Here is a 22,163-nt window from a genome sequence, read left to right as displayed (position 1 = left end):
ATAAGTACAGGAAATGTACATGTCGGATGTTTAAAACTATGTCCCTGTATGGGTTGGGTTCACAAGTATGAGTGTTTGTAAGTTGGATGTTTGTAAATCAGGGACCCCCTACACATAATGCTTTTCACACCCAGCAGAAATCTCATTGCATTTTTCAGCCAATGACATAACCATGAAATGTATCGTCACTGTTATCAATCAGGAAACGCTTTGCTCTGAGGTACAAGAGCAGTTGTGGCTTAAATAAATGGTGCAGTACAGGCTTGAAGGGCTGAATGGCCTTCTCTTGTTCCCATAGCAACCTTACTGCCCATCACTCTCTAGAAGCTATTCTCCAATAGATCAAGGCAGAGAAAGTAGATGGCAAAGATTAGCTTTTCCTTATCTTTTCAGGTTCCTCTTCTTTAATGGAGAATCTTTCTGTATCATAGTGTGGAAGCAGGCCGTTCGGCCCATTGAGTCCACACCAACCCTCCAAAGAGCGTCCCAACCAGACCCACCCCCCTACCCTATCCCTATAACCCTGCATTTCCCATGGTTAATCCATCTAGCCTGCACATCCCTGTGACGCAATGAGGCAATTGAGCATGGCCAATCCACCTAAGCTGGTCATGTGGAATGTGGGAGGAAACTGAAGCACCCGGTGGAAACCCACGCAGAACGGGGAGAACGTGCGAAGTCCACATAGGCAGTCACCCAAGTGTGAAACCAAACCTGTGCCGCCCTAGGATTGTGAGAGAAACACCTATTCCCATTTATCCTGGTCCAAAAATGTGCTGTCTTTGTGGATTAGGCATGGAAAATGCAACGTTACAGGGAAAAGGGTTGGGTCTGAGTGGGATGCTTTTGGGATGGGTGGTGTGGAGTCGATGGGCTGAATAACCTGCTTCCACACACATCTGGGGATTTTATGATCTGATCTGGTTTGAGGGACATCCCAAATCTGAAAGCAAATCAATCCTATCAATATGCAACAAATTGGCTACATCGAAAAGGCAATTTTCCTCCAACATTAGATATGTGTGTGTGTGTATTTTCATTTTTGTTTTTCAAGGCTTCTTTTTTTTGATTTTATGGAATTGTTGGCTGACCGCCACATATGACATCAGTGTCTGGTCAATTTAAAGCAGGAAGGTGCATGAAGGAGTTTAAATGGACTGAGGGCAGAGCGAATGGGAGACAGAGAGAGAGAGAGACTGAGGAAGAAGAGAAAGTTCAAAACAACCTTTAAGGAACAGAACCACGGAAGGAGAAATGTGATAAAGGAAAACTAATGTTTTTCTTTTAAAAAAAGGGAGTTTTAGTTGGATCTGAAGAGAAGTTCATGCACTGAAAAATTAGTCAACATACAGGGTCGACAATACATCTTGCTTCTTGTCCTGAGACATTGTGAACGATGGATTTTACACATCGGCAGAACTCAGTGAGTTTTTTAAAAAAAAATTCCATGTAATTTTAAAATTGAAAACGTTTTTGGGTGTTACTTGTGATGTTTGCAGTTGGGTTCAGTCATTGTTTTATGTGACATTACTGAAGTATTGAAGTGGCTGGAGATTTGATGTTGTGAGGGGGATGTTGATGAGGTGATCCAGTGGGTCCCTTTGCCTGTCAGACCTGTTCCTCATTCCCCACTGCCTCGGTTTCAAGGCTGCTTTGAGCCCCCTCTCCTCGCTACAATAGTTCCACGCTGTAATTGGCAGTGTTTGTGGTCGAGGTTTGGGGGTAGAGGTGACTGAATTCACATCGCAGCTGCTGCACTCGCTATTGCAGCTGTAACTGAGAGTGTGCATTTTCCTAAAATTCTGTTCTCCATTTCCAAGCTCTCACTCTGCCCCCTAAGGCGGTGAATCGCACTCGGGAACAGATGCACAGGACAAAAAGGTCCCAGCCCAAATTGCACACAAGTTTCAAGAAGATATTTGACTGTGAGGGCATCACAGAAAGAGCTGTAAGAAGCCAGGAGCTAATTCCTGCAGTATGCTGAGATTGTTTAATTTGGGACAGGTGGAATTAAGTTTTTGGACCCTCTTTGACTCACAGCTTATTTTAAGTGATGTAGGATTAATTTCTGTATAAGGCTTCCATAGCAGGAGAGTGTTGCATCATCAAAAGTGCCACCTTTTCGAATGAGACATTAAACTGAGGTTCTATCTAGGGATCCAATGCTCCAAGTATCCAATAAGAAAGAGATGTGCAGAAATTTCTCTACTCCCAAGATCAATGGCTGTTCAGCATCCTTACTTGAGAAAGGATGTATTGGCACTGGAGATGGTTCAGTGGAGATTCACTGGTTGATTTCAGATATAAGAAGATTGCCCTTATGAGGAGAGATTGAGAAGACTGGGACTCTACTCACTGAATTTAGGAGAAGACAGGGGTTTCTTAATAGAAACATTGAAATTATGAAAGGAATAGCTAGGATAGAAGCAGGGAGGTTGTTTCTGCTGGAGGGTGAAACTAGAACTAGGAGGCATAGCCTCAAAATAAGGGGGAAGCAAATTTAGAATTGAGCTGAGGAGGAACTTCTTCACCCAAAAGGTTGTGAATCTGTGGAATTCCCTGCCCAGTGAAGCAGTTGAGGCTACCTTGTTGAATGTTTTTAAGGCAAAGATAGATTTCTGAACAGTAAAGAATTTAAGGCTTACAATGAGTAGGCAGGTAAGAGGAGCTGAGTCCATGAAAAGATCAGCCATGATCTTATTGAATGGTGGGACAGGCTTAAGGGCCAGGTGGCCTACTCCTGCTCCTGGTTCTTATGCTCTTATGAGTATTGTTCGAGACTGAGTTAGAGTTTTAACCAATAAGAAGGAGGTAATGGAGGAAGATGGAGTTGAGGCTTGATCAGATCAGCCATTATCTTACTGAATGGTGGATGAAGCTTGGCTGACCAAATGCTCCAGTCCCCCATCGTCAAACAGAAGGGTAGATGAAAGCACTCTTTTTTTTAACGCATCTTTAGGTATCTACAATTTTAATCTCTCCACCACTGGCAGCTGTAACTGTCAACTGCCTGGGTCCTGGGATTCCCTCCCTAAACCTCAAATTATGAAGGATTTTGGTGAGGGAGAAACTGGCAGAAACAGACACAAATGTTGGGAGGTGTTGGGGTGGGGGTGGGGTTGCAGAGAAGGGTGGATGCACAGATTTAGAAAGTGTTTGTGTGGAGAGAGTTAAATCCGAATTCCCTACCAGAAAGGAAGAGGAGTAACTTTCAAATAAGGAATTGGAGCCATGTTTAAAGAACAGGCAGTAGGGACAGGGCTATTGAAAGGGGAAGGAGAACTAGATTAGATTAGGTAGTGTGGAAACAGGCCCTTCAGGCCCACACCGACTCTCCAAAGAGCAACCCACCCATACCTATTCGCCTACATTTACCCCTTCACCTAACACTATGGGCAATTTAGCATGGGCAATTCACCTAACCTGCAATCTTTGGATTGTGGGAGGAATCCGGAGCACCTGGAGGAAACCCATGCAGACACGGGGAGAATGTGCAAACTCCACACAGACAGTTGCCTGAGGCGGGAATTGAACCCGGGTCTCTGGCGCTGTGAGGCAGCAAAGCTAACCACCATGCTGCCCCAATTAATGGGGAAGCTTTCTGGAAGAGACCGCATAGACACGGTGGGCCCAAATGGCCTCCTTCTGCACTGTGCAGAGCACAGTCCTGATCTCTTGGCTGCAATCCCTGTTTCATTTGAAATATTTGATTGCTATTACCCCTGTCTTTCTGTCTGTGAGACAGATTAAGACTATCATCAGTTGTGCTCAGACTCTTTCCCTGATGTACCGAAGGGACAGTTTAGCCATGTCTGTCAGATAGATTATAACTGTCACGCAGATTGGTCCTTTCCGCACACCATCTGCAAACCACACACACTTTGCAGAGAGGGTCACAGTTGACTGATACTATTTTGTCACGTCTGCACATCATGTGGTTTCTTTACAAAGCAGGCGCTCACACATAATGCAGTCCTGCAGAACCTAATGAGACCATTGAGCCCATCGTGCCTCAGCCTAACCCCTCGCTCTTTCCAACAGGTAGTTTAAACCACCACAGCAAGATTTGGGGTTAAATGACCAATCATAGATCCACACAGGTGAGAGAGGTTTCCATTCAGTGTCTTGCTCCTGGCTTTGAAAGAGCAAAATGGTTCTTCTCATTCCCCATGTACTCCATTCTGCCCTGGTATCACCCCAGTGTCCTGCATATTTATTTTCCCTCCTTATAGTTATTTAACCAATTCCCTTTTGAAAGTTTCTATTGAATCTGCTTCCACCACCCTTTCAGGCAGGGCGCTCCATAGCAGATCAAATCACTGTGTTAAAAATATCTCTCATCTCTCGCTCTGATTCATTTGTCACTTATCTCAAGTTTGTGTCCCTCTAGTTACCTTCCTTATTCTATAAAAATGCAATTTCAAAAACATTCAGTAAATCTCTCCTTCACCCTCCCTGCTCCAACAGTTCTTGGGTTATTCCAATCTCCCCATGTCATTGAAATTCCTCAAACCTGAGATCACTTGTGCAGCCTCTGTGAGATAGCAAAATGTAGATGGGAGGCAGTGGGACTAGTAGTAATTATTGCCGAATTGTTAATCTAGAGATCTAGTTAATGTTCTGGGGCGTTCAGTGTGAATCCTGCCATGACACTGTGAGGCAGCAGCGGTTACGATCTGGAATGCTCTGCTTGAGAATGTATGGAGGCAGATTCAGTTGTGGTTTTCAGAAGAGAATTAGCCTGTTACTAGAAAAGGAAGTGTTTAAAGGTTTACTGGGAGAAGGCAGAGGAACGGTGCTAAGTGAATTGTTCATTGGGAAAGCTGGTAGAGACATGAAGAGTTAAATGATCTCCATCTGTGCTATAAGAACATCCATGTCATTCACCACTGAATTATAGATCCCCTACAGCATGTAGGCAGGCCATTCAGCCCATCGATACCATACCAATCCTCTGAAGAGCACTCCACCCAGACCTATTCCCATAACCCTACATTTCCCAAGGCCAATCCACTAAACCTGCACATCTTTGGGCTGTGGGAGGAAACTGGAACACCCAGAGGAAACCCATGTAGACATGGAGAGAATGTGCAAACTCCTCACAGACAGTCGCCCGAGGCTGGAATTAAACCCTGGTCTCTGGCACAGTGAAGCAGCAGTGCTAGCCACTAACCCATAGTGCCATCCTGGTGTATACACAATAACAACTTGTATTGTATAGTGCCTTTAGGAAATGTTTGAAGCACCAAATGGTCTATTTGTGCTCCTAATTAATTTGTTTGAGGCAGTAAACTATCCTCATTTCAACAAAGTGTTTTCCAACAAAGTTTGAAATCATAAGGAGATATCAAGGCAAAAACTTGGTCAAAGAAGTAGATTCTAAGGAGTACCTCAAAGAAGACAGAAAGTTTAGGGAGGAAATTCCAGAGCTTGAGGCGAATGCAGCTGAAGATGTGATTAAAATTGAGGATGTTAAAGAAGCAAGAATTGGAAGACTACAGAGATCTATACGAGTTGTAGGAGAGATTTGACGTAGCACAGTGGTTCAGTGGTTAGCACTGCTGCCTCACAGCACCAGGGACTCAGATTCTATTCCAACCTTAGGCAACTGTCTGTGTGGAGTTTGCATAATTCTCCCCATGACTATGTGGGTTTCCTCTGGGTGCTATGGTATCCTTCCAAAGCCCAAAGATGTATAGGTTAGGTGGACTGGCCATGTTAAATTGCCTGGTTGTGTCCAGGGATGTGTAGGTTAGGTGGATTAGCAATAGAAAATGCAGCATTACTATTGCTGGATAAGGAGTGAGTCTGGGTGGGGTGCTTTTCAGAGGGTTGGTGTGGACTTAGTGGGCCGAATGTCCTGTTTCCACACTGTAGGGATTCTGTGATAAGATTACAGAAGTAGAGGAGTTTGAAAGTCAGGATGAGAACTTTAAAATCAAGTTGTTGCTTAACTGGAGGCCAACATTGGTCGGTGAGATTTGGTGTGAGTTCATAAACAGGGCTTTGCATAAGCTCAAATTTGACAATTATGATGAATGACCACAAACTACTTTTTCAACAAAGCCCCTCTATCAGTGAAATCCTATATACTTTAAAGTCCTGATTTTGAAAAAAAAAAGGATTTTTGCAGGAAATGGAAGAAGCTGACCTATAACGCTCTTTCCTTAAAACCAATGGAAAAGCATCCAGCCAGTTAACTCCACACAACCTGCTGAGCATTATTTTAGTTTGTTGAGACCTATTTTTCAATTTTAAGGTCCTGACCTCTGGGGTTCGAGGAATGTGGGGATCAAATGAAGGTGGAGGAAAGGAAAAGAAAAGAAGGGAGCAAGATAAAGGGGGAGAGAATGGAGCAATGTCCCGGCCCTATAATAAGAGGAAGAAGCCGTTCAGCCTTTGGAAATTAACATTCAGCGAAGCCATTGCTGATTTGCAACCTAACTCCACATACCACTTTCAGACTCAACACAGATTTATCAGAGGAGTTTACAGGTCAGAAGAGGCTCTTCAGGCCATCAAATGTCTACCACCAAAATGGATGTCCAGTTACCATTCCTAGTCACCCTACAGCCAAGTCTCCAAAATCCTTACTAATATATTTGTTTTCACGTATTTCCACAATTAATTCATCCATTTTATTGCAAATGCTCTGCATATTAAGGTGCAAAGCCTTAAGGCTGGTCTTTGTAACAATGTTTGTTCATTCCCGTCATTTTTCACTGTGGCCCTGATTTCTCTGCTGATTATGTTTCCTATTCCCCTTTCTCTCACTCCTTGCATTGGTTCCCATCCTTTTGCCATTTTAGTTTAAAGCCTCCCCAACTACATGAGGAAACAGCTCCCTCCTCCACCCCAGACATCAGTTATAGAGTCATACAGTAGATTTGATTCCCTACAGTGTGAAAACAGGCCCTTTGGCCCAACAAGTCCACACCAACTCTCCAAAGAGTAACCCACCCAGACCCATTTCCCTCTGACTAATGCACCTAACACTATGGGCAATTGAATGGCCAATTCACCTGACCTGCACAACTTTGGACTGTGGGAGGAAACCCATGCAGACATGGGGAGAATGTGCAAACTCCACACGGACAGTCGCTTAAGGCTGGGATTGAACACACTCAACCACTAGGCCGCTCAATACTACAACACAGAGACAGGCCCTTTGGCCCAAACTGGTCCATGCCAACCAAAATGACTATCCACGCTAACCTCATTTTCCTGCACTTGGTCAAAATACTTCTCATTGTTTCCTATCCATGTATTTGTCCAAATGCCTTTTAAATGTTGATAATATTTAAAATGTTAATTTTAATGTTAATAAAATGTTAAATGCCTCAACCATTTCTGCTGACAACTTATTCCATATGTGTATCACCCTCTGTATAAAAAATGTTGCCCCTCAGGTTCCCTTTTATTCTTACCCCTCTAACCTTAAACGGATGCCCTCTAGTCCTAGATTCCTCAACCCTGGGAAAAAGACTGAGAGCATTCACCCTATCCATGCCTCTCATGATCTTATTCACATCTATAAAGTCCCTCCTCAGTCTCCTAGCTTCTAAAGAAAAAAAAGTGCTAGCTTGTCCCCAGCCTCTCCCTATAGCTCAGACCATTGATTCCAGGCAACATTCTTGTAAATTTCTTCTGCACTCTTTCCAGTTTAATAACATCCTTCCTATAACAAGGTGACCAAACCGGAACATAATACTCCAAATTTAGCCTCATCAATGTCCCGTACAACTGTAACATAACTTCTCAACTTTTATACTCAATGCCCGACTGGAGGCCAATGTGCTCAAAGCCTTCTTCACTGTCCTGTCTACCTGAGATTCCACTTTCAGAAAACAGTGAACCGGAACTCCAAAATCCCTATGTTCCACTACGCTCCTGAAGGCCCTATTCATTCACCATGAAACCCCTACCCTGATTTGACTTTCCAAAATGCAAGACCTCACTCTTATCTATATTAAACTCCATTTGCCATTTCTCGGCCCACTTCCCCAGCTGATCAAGGTCCTGCTGCAATTTCTGATAACCTTCCTCACTGTCCATGATACCACCTATTTTAGTGTCATCAGCAAGCTTACCAACCATGTCTTGTACATTTTCATCCAAATCACTGATACAGATAACAAACATAGTGATGATTCAAGCACTGACCCCTGTGGCACTCCTGTAGTAGTCACAGGCCTCCAGTCTGACAAGTATCCTTCCACTATTACCTTCTGCTTCCTCCCATCAAGCCAATGTTGTGTCCAATTTACCAGCTCACACTGGATTCCATGCAATCTAACTGTCCCGTGCAGCCTACCAAGTGGAACCTTATCAAAGGCCTTATTGACTACAGCTACTGCCCTGCCCTCGTCAACCTTTCTGGTCATTTCATTAAAGAACTCTAACAAATTTGTGGGGCATGATCTCCCATTCACAAAGCCATACTGACAACTCCTAATCAAGCCCTGTCTTTCCAAATGCATCTACATCTTATCCCTCAGAATCTTCTCAAGTAACTTACCCACCACAGATGTTAAGCTTACTGGTCTATAGTTCAAAGGCTTTTCTTTGCAGCCCTTCTTGAATAATGGCACAACATTCGCTACCTTCCAGTTTTCTGTGACCTCACTCGAGGCTAATGGTCCTGTTCCTGCCCAAGTCAAAACATGTTGACTTAAAAATGACCCGTGCATCTTCTCAACTCTGACTTAAAGTCCTGTTGTCTGCTTCCTGCCCATTAGTCAATCCTCTATTCATATGATTGACAAGTTAACAATTAATCCAGCACCAATCACTGTTGGAGAAAAGAGGTCAAATCATCTACTTCCCTTTGTGTGAAGTGGTCCCAAATTTCACTCCTGAAAGGTCCACCTCTAATATTTAGTCTCTATCCCCGAGGCCTCAAGACCTCAAAAAAACCTTCAAATTTGGAGCAGGAGTGGGCCACTCAAGCTTGTCTCTCTATTCCATCAAGATCATGACTACAGTGATTGGAATGAGTGCCAGGTGATATTGGGATTGTTAACCTGGGCCAATCAGGAGGCCAATCCTGATGAAGGGCTTATGCCCGAAATGTCCATTCTCCTGCTCCTTGGATGTTAACTGACCTGCTGTGCTTTTCCCGCGCCACACGTTTTGACTCTGAGCTCCAACAATTGCAGTCCTCATTTTCTCCCAATAAGGGAGTCCTGGCCAACAGATGTAAACAGGAGATTCAACATGGGTGCTGGGGAAAAATAAGCACCACAATAAAAAGAGAAAAAAAGAAAGAACAAAAAAAGAAAAATAAACAGGAGATTCAGACAGTCTTCTCATTCTAGAGTCTGGCTCTAAGCTGGTCAGTCAGAGCCCATGTACTGTGCACATGTGAATAAAGGGTGATTTGGTGATGGGATATCAGCCTCTGTACGGCTATTTCAACGGCTGATCTGATTGTTGTTTCAGTTTCACTTGCTTGCCTGCTCCCCACAACTCTTAACTCCTTTGTCAGTCAAACAATGTGCCTACCTCAACATCCGATGACCCGGTCTCCACCAGAGAAATTCACAGGCTCACAACTTCCCTAAGAGAAGTAAACTCTCCTCAACTCTGACTTAAAGATCCCATGCTTCTACTCAGTTGGACATCCCCTTTAACACAGAGATGAGGTAAAACTTTTTCTCACAGAGGATCATAGATCTTTGGAACTCTCTTACTCTGTAGATGGTGGAAGCAGAATAAGGCAGAGGTAGATAGATAGATAGAGAAAGGGGGTGAAGAGGTTTCGGGGTAGATAGGAATGTACATTTAAGGCTACAATCAGATGCGCCATGATCTTATTTGATAGTGGGTCAGGTTTGATGGGCTGAATGGCCTACTCCTGCTCCTTATTTGGATCACCATCTCCTCATGCGGTACTCTAGATGAGGTCTAACCAATGCCTTGCACGGCTGTATCATCATCTGTTCCCTCTAATTTCTTGAAAACCACCCTTAATCTTCCAGGGGACATAATCCTAGTTTGTGTTTTCCCTCCTCATCTTCTGGGATCTGGAGGGAAATGGTAGCTTGTGGTGGAATTGCAGGAAGCTGAGAATTGACACAAAGATTGGTCCTGGTGGAAGGATGAGAATTCCTGAAGGGAATGGCAGCGTACTATTGGTTAGTGCCTTCGGTATAATGTTGTAAATTTGGAGAGCTGCTGTCGGGATTAAGCATACTGGTAAATAGAGAAAGCTGGCATGTAACCAGGGAACTTTTGAGGGCTCCACAGTCAACGATATAGGAAAGAAGTGAGCTGAATTAACACGCATCAATCAAATGGCTCCAAAAGCAGATAATTCAGCCCACGTGAGCCCTACTAGTCCATGCAAGTCACCTCTTCCAGCCTTGAAAACTCACATTCCTCCAATTCTGGCCTCTGAGCATCCCCAATTGTAATCAACCCACTGGTTGTCAGCCACCTGGACCCTAAGCCCTGGAATTTCTGCTTCTCTGTCCCTTTTTTGATGTTCCATACTTATTTAACAAAGATTTTAGCTGTATGTCTTAATATCTCCTTATGTGACTTAATAGAGTCATACAGCATGGAAACAGACTCTTCAGTCTAACCGGTCCATGCCAAACATAATCCCAAACTAAACAAGACCCACCTGCCTGTTCCTGGTTGATATTCCTCCAAGCCTTTCTTATTCATGTACTTATCTAAGTTTTTTTTTACATGTTGTAACTGGCCCCATATCCTCAGGAAGTTCATTCCATCTGCAAACCAACCTCTGTGTAAAAAAATTTGCCCCCATGTCTTTTTTAAATGTCTCTCCTCTCATCTTAAAAATGTACCCTGTAGTCTTGAAATCCCACATCCTAGAGAAAAGACACCTAACATTAGCTTATCTATACCCCTCATGATTTTATAGACCTTTTTAAGGTCACCTCTCAACAGTGAAAAATGTCCCAGCCTATCCAGCCTTTCATTATGACTCAAACCTTTCACACCCACCAACATCCTGGTCAATCACTTCTGAACCTTCTCCAGCTTAATAATATCCTTCTATAACTGTCAAGTGTTATTTGATAACAATCCATGGGTCTTCTTTCTACCTTTATACACTTTATAAGTTCAAGTATTAGGTTCCAGTAAATGTAATTCTCATTTAGAGTTGTGCCTAACAGGACATAGCCCATATCCTTGATGTATTAGGACCACTGAAGTACACTATAAGTTCAATTTGAAATTTGGATGCACCCTAAGATTCCACAAGTGGATCTCCTGATTCTCTTTCCCCAGAGAAATACTACCATGTGTTTGGTGGCAGTGATTCCCAGGGGAAAGTTGGAAAAAAAAAGTCTGGACTTTGTAAGAAAACTCTTGAATTCTTTCCCACTGTTGGTATCTCTGGCCTCAATCACATGGAAGTACACATGCAATCAAATGAATGAGAAAAGGCATCTGTGGTCCTCAATCTAGAAATAAGATAAAGGCAAAGTTGCCATCATCTCAGAGGGCCACACGGTAGTGACTTTAACCAGAGGGTCATCACTCCTCAAGTGAAGCTGAGAAGACAGGACCTTTATGGTGACCTCAGCTGGTGTCAGCAATTGAACTTGCGCTGCTGGCATCACTCTGCATTGCAAACCAACCTCCAGCCAACTGAGCTGATGGAACTGTTTTGAAAAAGGAAAAAGCAGTTGAACTGGTAAATGAAATTAAAAACAGAAATTGTTGGTGAAACTCAGTGGATCTGGCAGTATCCTTGGAGAGAAACCTGGGTCAAAATTTCAGATCCAGTGACCTCATCAGAATTGGTCAAGGAGATATCCTGGTCTGACTAGTCTCAAAACAGAAAGACCAATATGTCCCATTTCCCAGTATTAAGAATTTTTTAAAAAATGTTTTTCCTTTTAGGGAGCTGTCATCAGCCTTTATGGGCCTCCAGCTCCACTATTTTACAGGGGAGTCTCTAAGCTGATTAGAAGGCTGTGGGTTCAACATCCATACCTGAGACCTGAGCTCAGAAAAACCAAGGGTGACACTCCCAGCCCAGCTGGTCAAAGGCACAATCTTGCAGATGTTATAATAAACACTGCATCAGTGTCCCAGCTGATAGTCGTCCCTCAAACAACATCACAAAAATAGATAGTGTCACAGAGATGTACAGCAGGGAAACAGACCCTTCGGTCCAACTCATCCATGTGGACCAGATATCCTAAATTAATCTAGTCCCGTTTGCCAGCATTTGGCCCATATCACTCTAAACTCTTCTTAGTCATATCCCAATCCAGATGCCTTTTAAATGTTGTAATCGTACCAGACTCCACCATCTCCTCTGGAAGCTCATTCTATACACACACCACCCTCTGTGTGAAAAGGTTGCCCCTTAAATCCCTTTTAAATCTTTCCCCTCTCATCTTAAACCTATGCCCTCTAGTTTTGGACTCCCCTACCTTAGGGAAAAGACCTTGGCTGTTCACCCTATACTTGCCCATGATTTTGTCAACTTCTAAAAGGTCATCCCTCAGCCTCTGAAGCTCCAAGGAAAACAGCCCCAGCCTATTCAGCCTCTCCTTAGAGCTCAAACCCTGGCAACATCCTTGTAAATCTTTTCTGAACCCTTTCAAATTTCACAACACCTTTCCTATAGCAAAGTTAAAAATCACACAACACCAGGTAATAGTCCAACAGGTTTAATTGGAAGCACTAGCTTTCAGAGCACTGCTTCTTCATTTTTAACTTTGTACACCCCAGTCCAACACTGGCATCTCCAAATCATTTCCTATAGCAGGGAGACCAGAATAGAATACAATATTCCAAAAGTGATGAAACAAATATTCTGTACAACCACAAAATGATTTCCTAACTCCAACAGATTCAAGAACAGCTTCTTCCCTGTTGCTATTAGACTTCTGAATGGACCACTCCAATTTTAAATTTAAATGTTGATCTTGCTGTTTGTGTACCTTCTCTGCAGCAGTAACATTGTATTCCTTGCTGTGTTCTATCACCCTAATGCACTTTGCATCATATGATCTGCCTGTATTGCATGCAAAACAAAAACTCTTCACTGTATCTACGTATGTGACAATAATAAATCAAGTCAAATTACAAAAAATGATTACCTGGACGTAATCGCAATATTGTTTATGGGAGCTTGCAGTATGGACATTATCTATATTACAACAGTAACTACAATTCAAAAGTGATGCTTGATAATACAATCCCTTTGAAATTTGGAATTCCTATGATTCTGTCCTGGAGAGTGCAAAATGAAAACCCTTGACAGCACGTCTGTTTTTTCTAGTAATATTAAAAACGAAATGATTGATTGCCCTTGAAGGAAACATTAACAATAAAACTGGCAAAGAAACTGACTCGTCTGAATTGTATACTTCAAAATGGAACTCCAGTGCAACCAGCACATTCAATTCCAAATATTACATTTTACCTTTAGTGATTTTTCCTTCTGGGCATTAAACATTCTGGGGAATCCTGTGGTTGATATATAAATGAACAATGAAGGTTGGGAAGATTGTTGCCATGTCAAAAGTGAAACTTGTCTTTTTCCTCCTCGTGTGCTAACGCTACAGTCGCCTCTTGCCTCCCAGCTCCACCATGCTCCTTGCTAGTCGTCTGCAGATGGTCGTCCTGTGTGCCTGGGTGCTGTTAGCTGGAGAAGCCAGCTTGTTCTCCGAAGGAGGGAAGACAGTGCCGTTGGATGAAAGCCGAAAGGAAGGTGCAGCACACTCTTTGCCTGATCCTGAGCTGGTCCATACCCTCCACAGGACTCTGCTGAGCAGATTGGGACTGAGCCATCTCCCCAAACCCAATCCTGCTGCCATCATCCCTCAGTACATGCGTGATTTGTACCATTTTCACACCGGGGATTACGGCAACATCCAGGATTCTAGCTTCACCCACTTAGGGAAACACACACGGGGCGCCAACACAGTGCGGAGCTTCCATCACTTGGGTGAGTTACCACAACCAAATATCTTGTCCGAACTCTCCACCTCCTCTTCTCCCTTCAGAATGGACTGTTCTTTTTACCTCACATTACTTTTCTCTATCGCACATATTCAGTTAGATATCCACAACCTCTACCATCCATTGGGGAATAGAGTTCAAAGGGGAATACCCTTAGGAGCTCCTTCCCACTTATTTTGGATTGACTCAACATGAACCACGCTATCCAACTGCACGTGGTCCAATATCATATCTATGATTTGAAAAATGTGAACAGTAAAAGTATAATTTGTCTTCTGGTTCATCTTATAAAAATCTCAATGTGTTACATAAATCATATGCTCAGTGCATTTAGCTTCATCAGACACTTGAATTTGTCCTGAATCAAATTCTTACATACCACATGCTCAATGCTTTCTCACAGTCAATATAATATTGCTGAATATTGGGACACTTGATTTAGTAAAACTGGCATAGCCTACATATTCTATAGGAGAAAGTGAGGACTGCAGATGCGAGAGAGTCTGTCGAAAAGTATGGGTTAGAAAAAGCACAGCACGTCGGGCAGCATCAGAGGAGCAGGAGGGTTGGCATTTTGGGTATAACTACAAATTATAGTTGTACTAACTCAGGAAGCCCAAAAGGAAAGGAAAGGACCTCCCTTCCAAGTTGCATCCCATTGCAATTTCTTTTAATCCTTCTATATGACAAGGCCAGCATTTATTCACTATCCGTAACTGCATCTGAACTGAGCGTCATAATGTCATACAGATGTACAGCATGGAAACAGACCCTTCGGTCCAACCCGTCCATGCCAACAAGATATTCCAACCCAATTTAGTCTCACCTGCCAGCACCCGGCCCATATCCCTCCAAACCCTTCCTATTCATATACCCATCCAAATGCCTCTTAAATGTTGCAATTATACCAGCCTCCACCACTTCCTCTGCCAGCTCATTTCATACACGTACCACCCTCTGAGTGAAAACATTGCCCCTTAGGTCTCTTTTATATCTTTCGCCTCTCACCTAAACCTATGCCTTCGAGGTCTGGACTCCCCAATGCCAGGGATATGACTTTTCCTATGTGCCCTATCCATGACCCTCATAATTTAACCCTGGCAATATCCTTGTAAATCTTTTCTGAACCCTTTCAAGTTTCACAACATCTTTCCGATAGGAAGGAGACCAGAATTGCACGTAATATTCCAACAGTGGCCTAACCAATGTCCTGTACAGCCGTAACATGACCTCCCAACTCCTATACTCAATACTCAGACCAATAAAGGAAAGCATACCAAACGCCTTCTTCACTATCCTATCTACCAGAGACACCACTTTCAAGGAACTATGAACCTGCCCTCCAACGTCTCTTTGTTCAGCAACACTCCCTAGGACCTTACCATTAAGTGTATAAGTCCTGCTAAGATTTGCCCTCCCAAAATGCAGCACCTCGCATTTATCTAAATTAAACTCCATCTACCACTTCTCAGCCCATTGGCCCAGCTGATCAAGATCCTGTTATAATCTGAGGTAACCCTCTTCGCTGTCCACTACACCTCCAATTTTGGTGTAATCTGCAAACTTACTAACTATACCTCTTATGCTCGCATCCAAATCATTTATGTAAATGACAAAAAGTAGAGGGCCCAGCACCGATCCTTGTGGCACTACACTGGTCACAGGCCTCCAATCTGAAAAACAACCCTCCACCACCACACTCCTGTCTTCTACCTTTGAGCCAATTCTGTATCCAAATGGCTAATTCTCCCTGTATTCCGTGAGATCTAACCTTGCTAATCAGTCTCCCATGGGGAACCTTGTCAAATCTCTTACTGAAGTCCAGAGAGATCACATCTACCACTCTGCCCTCATCAATTCTCTTTGTTACTTCCTCAAAAAACTCAATCAAGTTTGTGAGACATGATTTCCCACGCACAAAGCCATGTTGACTATCCCTAATCAGTCCTTGCATTTCCAAATACATGTACATCCTGTCCCTCAGGATTCCCTCCAACAATTTGCCCACCACCGACGTAAGGCTCATTGGTCTATAGTTCCCTGGCTTGTCCTAACCACCCTTCTTAAACAGTGGTACCACGTTAGCCAACCTCCAGTCTTCCGGCACCTCACCTGTGACTGTCGATGATACAAATATCTCAGCAAGAAGCCCAGCAATCACTTCTCTAGCTTCCAACAGAGTTCTCGGGTACACCTGATCAGGTCCTGGGGATTTATCCACCTTTACCCATTTCAAGATATCCTGTACTTCCTCCTCTGTAATATGGACATTCTGCAAGATGTCATCATCTATTTCCCTACAGTCTATATCTCCCATATCCTTTTCCACAGTAAATACTAATGCAAAATACTCATTTAGTATCTTCCCCCATTTTCTGCCATTCCACACAAAGGCTACCTTGCTGATCTTTGAGGGGCCCTATTCTCTCCCTAGTTACCCTTTTGCCCTTTATGTATTTGTAAAAACTCTTTGGATTCTCCTTAACTCTATTTGCCAAAGCTATCTCATATCCTCTTTTTGCCCTCCTGATTTCCCTCTTAAGTATACTCCTACTGCCTTTATACTCTTCTAAGGATTCACTCAATCTATCCTGTCTATACCTTACATATGCTTCCTTCTTTTTCTTATCCAAACCCTCAATTTCTTTAGTCATCCAGCATTCCCTATACCTACCAGACTTTCCTTTCACCCTAACAGAAATATACTTTCTCTGGATTCTCGTTATCTCATTTCCAAAGGCTTCTCAATTTCCAACCGTCCCTTTACCTGTGAACATCTGCCCCAATCAGCTTTCGAAAGTTCTTGCCGAATACTATCAAAATTGATCTTTCTCCAATTTAGTACTTCAACTTTTAGATTTGGTCTATCTTTTTCCTTCATTATTTTAAATCTAATAGAATTATGGTCACTGGCCCCAAAGTGCTCCTCCACTGACACCTCAGTCACCTGCCCTGCCTTATTTCCCAAGGGTAGGTCAAGATTTGCACCTTCGCTAGTAGGTACATCCACATACTGAATCAGAAAATTGTCTTGTCCTCACTTAATAAATTCCTCTCCATTTAAACCCTTAACAGTATGGCAGATCCAGTCTATGTTTGGAAAGTTAAAATCCCTTACCATAACCACCCTATTATTCTTACAGATAGTAGAGATGTCCTTACAAGTTTATTTCTCAATTTCCCTCTGACTATGAGGGGGTCTATAATGCGATCCTAAGACTTGCTGGGACCATTTCAGAGGGCAATTAGGAGTCTTTCACATTAACAGCATGGTGTACCACAAGATGCATTGCAGTAACCCCTTCAACTCTACCTGCCAGACTCAGAACCTCTATTACCCAGACGGGCAAGAATAACAGATGCATAGAACACGGTAAATAGAATCCAAGCCAGATTGTGATACAGCAACCAAAGCACAGTTCTCTTCATTGCAGAGAGGGTTTATTGACATGCTGAGCTTTAGCCCTCTCTCATCCCACCCTCAGTATCCCAGTGCTCCCTGGTTATAGATATTTTCTATTCAGTGATGTTATTACATACCTCTGGAGCAGGTGGGCTTTGAAATCAGGCCTCCTTGCTCAGAAGTAGGGTCATACCACTTCATAAGAACCCCAGCCTGCTTGAGAAACCATCACCGGTTTCTCTTAACCCAACAATATCATTAACAAACCTCAACAGTGTGATTGACCAGACATAAACAAACACTACCACCGGCAAGTTTGTTGCCAAGCCCTACAATACCCTGATTTAGAACTATATCCCCATTCCTTCATTGCTTCTGGGTCAGAATCCTGAAACCTCCTCCTAGGAGTTTTGTGGCTGTCCCTAAATCCCAAGGCCAATCGCGGTTCCAGAAAGTGGCTCACCCTCCACCCTCTTCAGGGGCATCAGGAATAGATAAATAGAAACTAAAGTGGACATATTTTCTTTGTGGAGAGAGGTTATTCACTTTCTAGGGGATTGGTTAACTCAGTTGGCTGCTTTGCAATGCAATGACACCAACAGTGTAAGTTCATTTCCCAAACCTGCTGAGGTTACCAAGAAGGACTATCTTTCTGAAAGTCTCCCCTCGTGTTAGGCATGATGACTCTCAGGTTAGACTAGTCATCTCTCTCTAATGAGATAGCAAGATAAAGGTAAAAGACCAAAAGATGTAGGAGTGCATTAGGCCATTCACTAATCAAGTCTGCTCTGCCATTTGATCATGGCTGATATGTTTCATAGCCCCATTCTCCCGCCTTCTGGATGAAATACACTCAATGGCTTGCCTTCCACAGCCCTCTGCAGCAATGAGTTACATAGTTTCTCCACTCTCTGGTTGAAGAAATTCATCCTCACCTCAGTTCTAAAGGGTTGTCCCTTCACTTGGAGGCTGTGCCCTCTGGTCCTAGTCTCTGCTATTTCTCCAAGTCCACTCTATACAAGCCTCTCCGATTTCTGTAAATTTCAATAAGATCCCCACCCCTCATCCTTTTAAACCCAATTGAGTACAGATTCAGAGTCGTTAGCCATTCCTGATATGCCAAGCCCTTCAACCCTCGGGTTCATTCTTGTAAACCTCTTCTGGACCAGCACATCCTTCCTTAGATGTGGAATGCTTACTGACTTGTTGAATTTTACTCCTCTGCTCACACACTTTCATGGCGAATAGTCGTTATTGACCCATAAAGGGATAGTCTCCATGGAGTCATAGGGAATGAAAGTCTTTATAAAAAAAACTGTTGGATCAGGGAGGTTTTTACTCTAAATGAAATAATTTGTTATTAACCCTATTCAGTGTTTTTCTCTTCTTTTTCCATTTGGTTTATGACAGATTATTTCCAGGAGGTTCCCTATCCTAAGGGAAGAGGTTTCCACCAGATCGTCTTCAACTTGACTACCATCCCTGACCGAGAACATGTCACCTCGGCTGAGCTCCGTTTATTCCGGGAGGCTGAGATTGGGGCCAGTCCCGGTCTGGATGTGGTGGCTGTTTACGAGCTCTCTGGGCCCCTGGGCAGAGGAAAGATGGGGCGCAGGCTACTGGAGAGGCGCCTGCTACCCGGTAACCGGAGCCAGTGGGAGAGCTTCGAGGTGGGCCCGGCGGTGATGAACTTGAAAGCAGGGCATCAGCAAAGGCGGGGACTGGTGGCTTTCCTGGTCGAGATGAGGTCGGGCCTGTCACCACGTGGGCGGCTGAGGGTCGGCAGGTCACCACGGGAGGCTGAGGAACCCCGCTGGCCACTCCTGGTCACCTATGGCCGGGACAGTGGCGGTGGGAGGGCTTTGGGATCCAGGCCCAAGCGGCATGGCCTGAAGAAAGGGGCTCGGGCCAGAGTCCGGTTGCGTAATCGGTGCCGCCGGAGGCCGCTGTACGTAGACTTCAAGAGGGTGGGCTGGACTGAGTGGATCATTGCTCCCCGTGGCTACAATGCCTTTTACTGCCAGGGTGAGTGCCGGTTCCCGCTTGCCGATCACATGAACTCCTCCAGCCATGCCATCGTGCAGACACTGGTCAATTCAGTGAACACTGACATCCCCAAGGCCTGCTGTGTACCCACCGAGCTCAGCCCAGTCGCCATGCTCTACCTAGATGATGATGAGAGAGTGGTCCTCAAGAATTATCAGGAGATGGCCGTTGAAGGTTGTGGATGCCGCTGAGAAAACAAACCTTGCCTCCACCAGATGCGCGACCATTATGTCATGGGGGTAATCTTCATTGAGTAACTGAATCATTGCAGATTTTCATTGAGTCATTGGGAAGTCTTCATTAAGTCACTGGGAGTCTTCATTGAATCATCAAAGATCTTCATTACATCATGGGGAGCCTTAATTGAGTCATTGAAGGTGGTCTTCATTGAGTAACTGGGGTGATTTTTATTGAATCATAGGGGATATTCTTTAAGTCATTGGGAGTCTTCATTGAGTCATAGTGATGATCTTCATTGAATCATTGGGGATCTTCATTGATTAATCGTGCAGTCTTGATACAGTCATTGGAGGTGGTCTTCACTAAGTCTTTGTGGTCTTCATTGAGTCATAGTGGTGGTCTTCACTATGTCATCACTAAGTCTTTCAGGGGTTTTCATTGAGACATTGAGGATCTTCATTAAGTCATTGGTAATCTTCACTGAATTATGACATGTTTTCGTTAAGTCATACAACACAAAAGATGTCCTTCAGTTTATCAAGTCTGTGTCCACCTGGCCTACTTTCATCCCACTTTCCTGTACCTAGTCCACAGCCTCCGAAGTCATGACATTTTGAGTGTGAGATTTCTATTACCCTCCCAGGATTTTTTTGTTAATATAAGTTATGCTGAGATTTGATAAGCCTGCATGAAGGTTATATTCCAGGGTCTTCACTCAAAAGGATACCCTCATCAGTCCAGGCTTGTGCTGGGTACGGGATTCATCACTATATCCTTTCCAGCACAGTGCAGTCAAATTGGACTCAACATTAACTGTTTCTATGTCCAAATATTCTACTAGTCACATTAGGGTGGCACGGTGGCGCAGTGGTTAGCACTGCTGCCTCACAGCGCCTGAGACCCGGGTTCAATTCCTGACTCAGGCGACTGACTGTGTGGAGTTTGCACGTTCTCCCCGTGTCTGCGTGGGTTTCCTCCGGGTGCTCCGGTTTCCTCCCACAGTCCAAAGATGTGCGGGTCAGGTGAATTGGCCATGCTAAATTGCCCGTAGCGTTAGGTAAGGGGTAATGTAGAGGTATGGGTGGATGGCGGGTTGGTGTGGACTTGTTGGGCCGAAGGGCCTGTTTCCACACTGTAAGTAATCTAATCTAGACCTCCTGAGTTTCTCCAATATTGTTGTCAAGAAGAGTCATGTTGGACTCAAAGAAGCATAGAAAAAAGGCGCAGGTATAGTCCATTTTGCCCTTTGAGTCTGTTCCGAAACTCAGTATGATCAAGACTGACCATCCAACTCAGCTCCCTCTTTCCGCTCTCTCCTCATATCCTGTAATCCCTTAAATTCTAAGAACTATATACCCAACATTTATGAAAGTCTTCAATGTTTTGGCCTCAAAGTTTCCTGTGGCAGAGAATTCCATAAGTTCAGCATCCCTAAGTAAAGAAATTTCTCCTCATCTCTGTCCTAAAAGGTCTATCCCATTTATTTAGACTGTGACTCCTGGTTTAGGACTTCCTAGTCATTCTCAATATCCATCCTCAACACATTAACTATATTTGTCTCTCCCACAGATGCTGCCAAACCTGCTGAGTTTCTCAAGCATGTTTTGTGTTGTTTCAGATTTCCAGCGTCTGCAGCAAAGTGTGTTGGGGAGGTTCTAACATAGTTGCCCCTATCAGAAGCTATTGACAGAAAGACTTGTGTTTGTGTGACACCTTTTCATGGCCTCAGGACATCCTTTGGCAGCTGACAAATAATCTTTTTTCCTATGAATGCAGTCGGTCTCTGTAGCACTGCAAAGAAACATGACTGTCTAATTGGTGCTTGTAGGATATTGCTGTGCACAAGTTCATACTCAGACCAAGATAATCTGTCTTTTAGCAATGTCGATTGAGTGATAAATATTGGTCCACGACACCAGGAAGAAAATAAACCGTTGCCCCCATTCTCCATAGCCCAGCTCCCATTGGAAACAGGATATTGTACACCCACCTGTGGGAGCAGGAAGTTTGAAGGTTCAACTGAAAGATGATGTGGAGATGCTGCTGTCGGACTGGGTTAGATAAAGTCAGAAGTCACATGATATCAAGTTATAGTCCAATACGTTTAATTGAAATCACAAGCTTTCGGAGCATTGCACCTTCGTCAGGTGAAGTCATTGTGATTTCAAATAAACCTGTTGGACTATAACCTGGTGTCATGTGACTTTTGACTTCATCTGAAAGGTGGTAATGCAGCACTCCCTCAGTTCGATACAGGGAGCGTTAGCCTGGATTTGTGCTCAAGTCTCTGGAATCAACTGACACCAATAATTACCAATGTTTTTGTCGCTGTGAAAATAAAGAATGAATTGACTGTACATTCAGATGTGGTGAAAAATAATTTAACTTTTTTCCCTAATCTTGTGTTAAATAGTTTCCTTATTCATCATATGTCTATGGGTCCTCTTTGCCCTGAAAGCACTGGCTAATAGCCTAGCCATTTGGTATTCACCTCAAACAGTATGTGCAAACCAAGAATGTGAATAGTTGCAAGTTATTTGATTATGGTAACATCACAGTTAGCAATGAAATCCCGCCT

At 43.6% G+C, this 22,163-nt stretch overlaps 1 protein-coding gene across 2 annotated transcripts; it reads left to right on the top strand.

Annotated features, from left to right (window-relative positions):
- Positions 1 to 1,159: 1,159 nt before the first annotated feature.
- On the top strand, positions 1,160 to 21,936 carry LOC132836734 (bone morphogenetic protein 4-like). Of its 2 annotated transcripts, none has more exons than XM_060856157.1 (3): positions 1,160 to 1,423; positions 13,578 to 13,942; positions 18,770 to 21,936. In XM_060856157.1, the coding sequence occupies exons 2-3, from the start codon at positions 13,585 to 13,587 to the stop codon at positions 19,594 to 19,596; spliced, it is 1,185 nt and encodes a 394-aa protein (XP_060712140.1). In that variant the 5' UTR covers positions 1,160 to 1,423; positions 13,578 to 13,584; the 3' UTR covers positions 19,597 to 21,936. The 2 variants fall into 2 exon arrangements, with proteins under 2 accessions (XP_060712140.1, XP_060712141.1); XM_060856158.1 differs by having other exon boundaries at positions 13,560 to 13,942.
- The last annotated feature ends 227 nt before the right edge of the window (positions 21,937 to 22,163 follow it).

Source organism: Hemiscyllium ocellatum, chromosome 47, assembly GCF_020745735.1.
Source record: "Hemiscyllium ocellatum isolate sHemOce1 chromosome 47, sHemOce1.pat.X.cur, whole genome shotgun sequence".
Classification (NCBI taxonomy): Eukaryota; Metazoa; Chordata; class Chondrichthyes; order Orectolobiformes; family Hemiscylliidae; genus Hemiscyllium; species Hemiscyllium ocellatum.
Note: the sequence above shows the minus strand (reverse complement) of the source record. Positions and strands in the feature narration are given on the sequence as shown.

Excerpts from the sequence above, each read along its gene's own strand:
- LOC132836734 (XM_060856157.1), top strand. The coding sequence starts at position 13,585 with ATGCTCCTTGCTAGTCGTCTGCAGATGGTCGTCCTGTGTGCCTGGGTG. Across the intron at positions 13,943-18,769 it reads GCGGAGCTTCCATCACTTGG|ATTATTTCCAGGAGGTTCCC; the intron begins GTGAGTTACCAC and ends GGTTTATGACAG.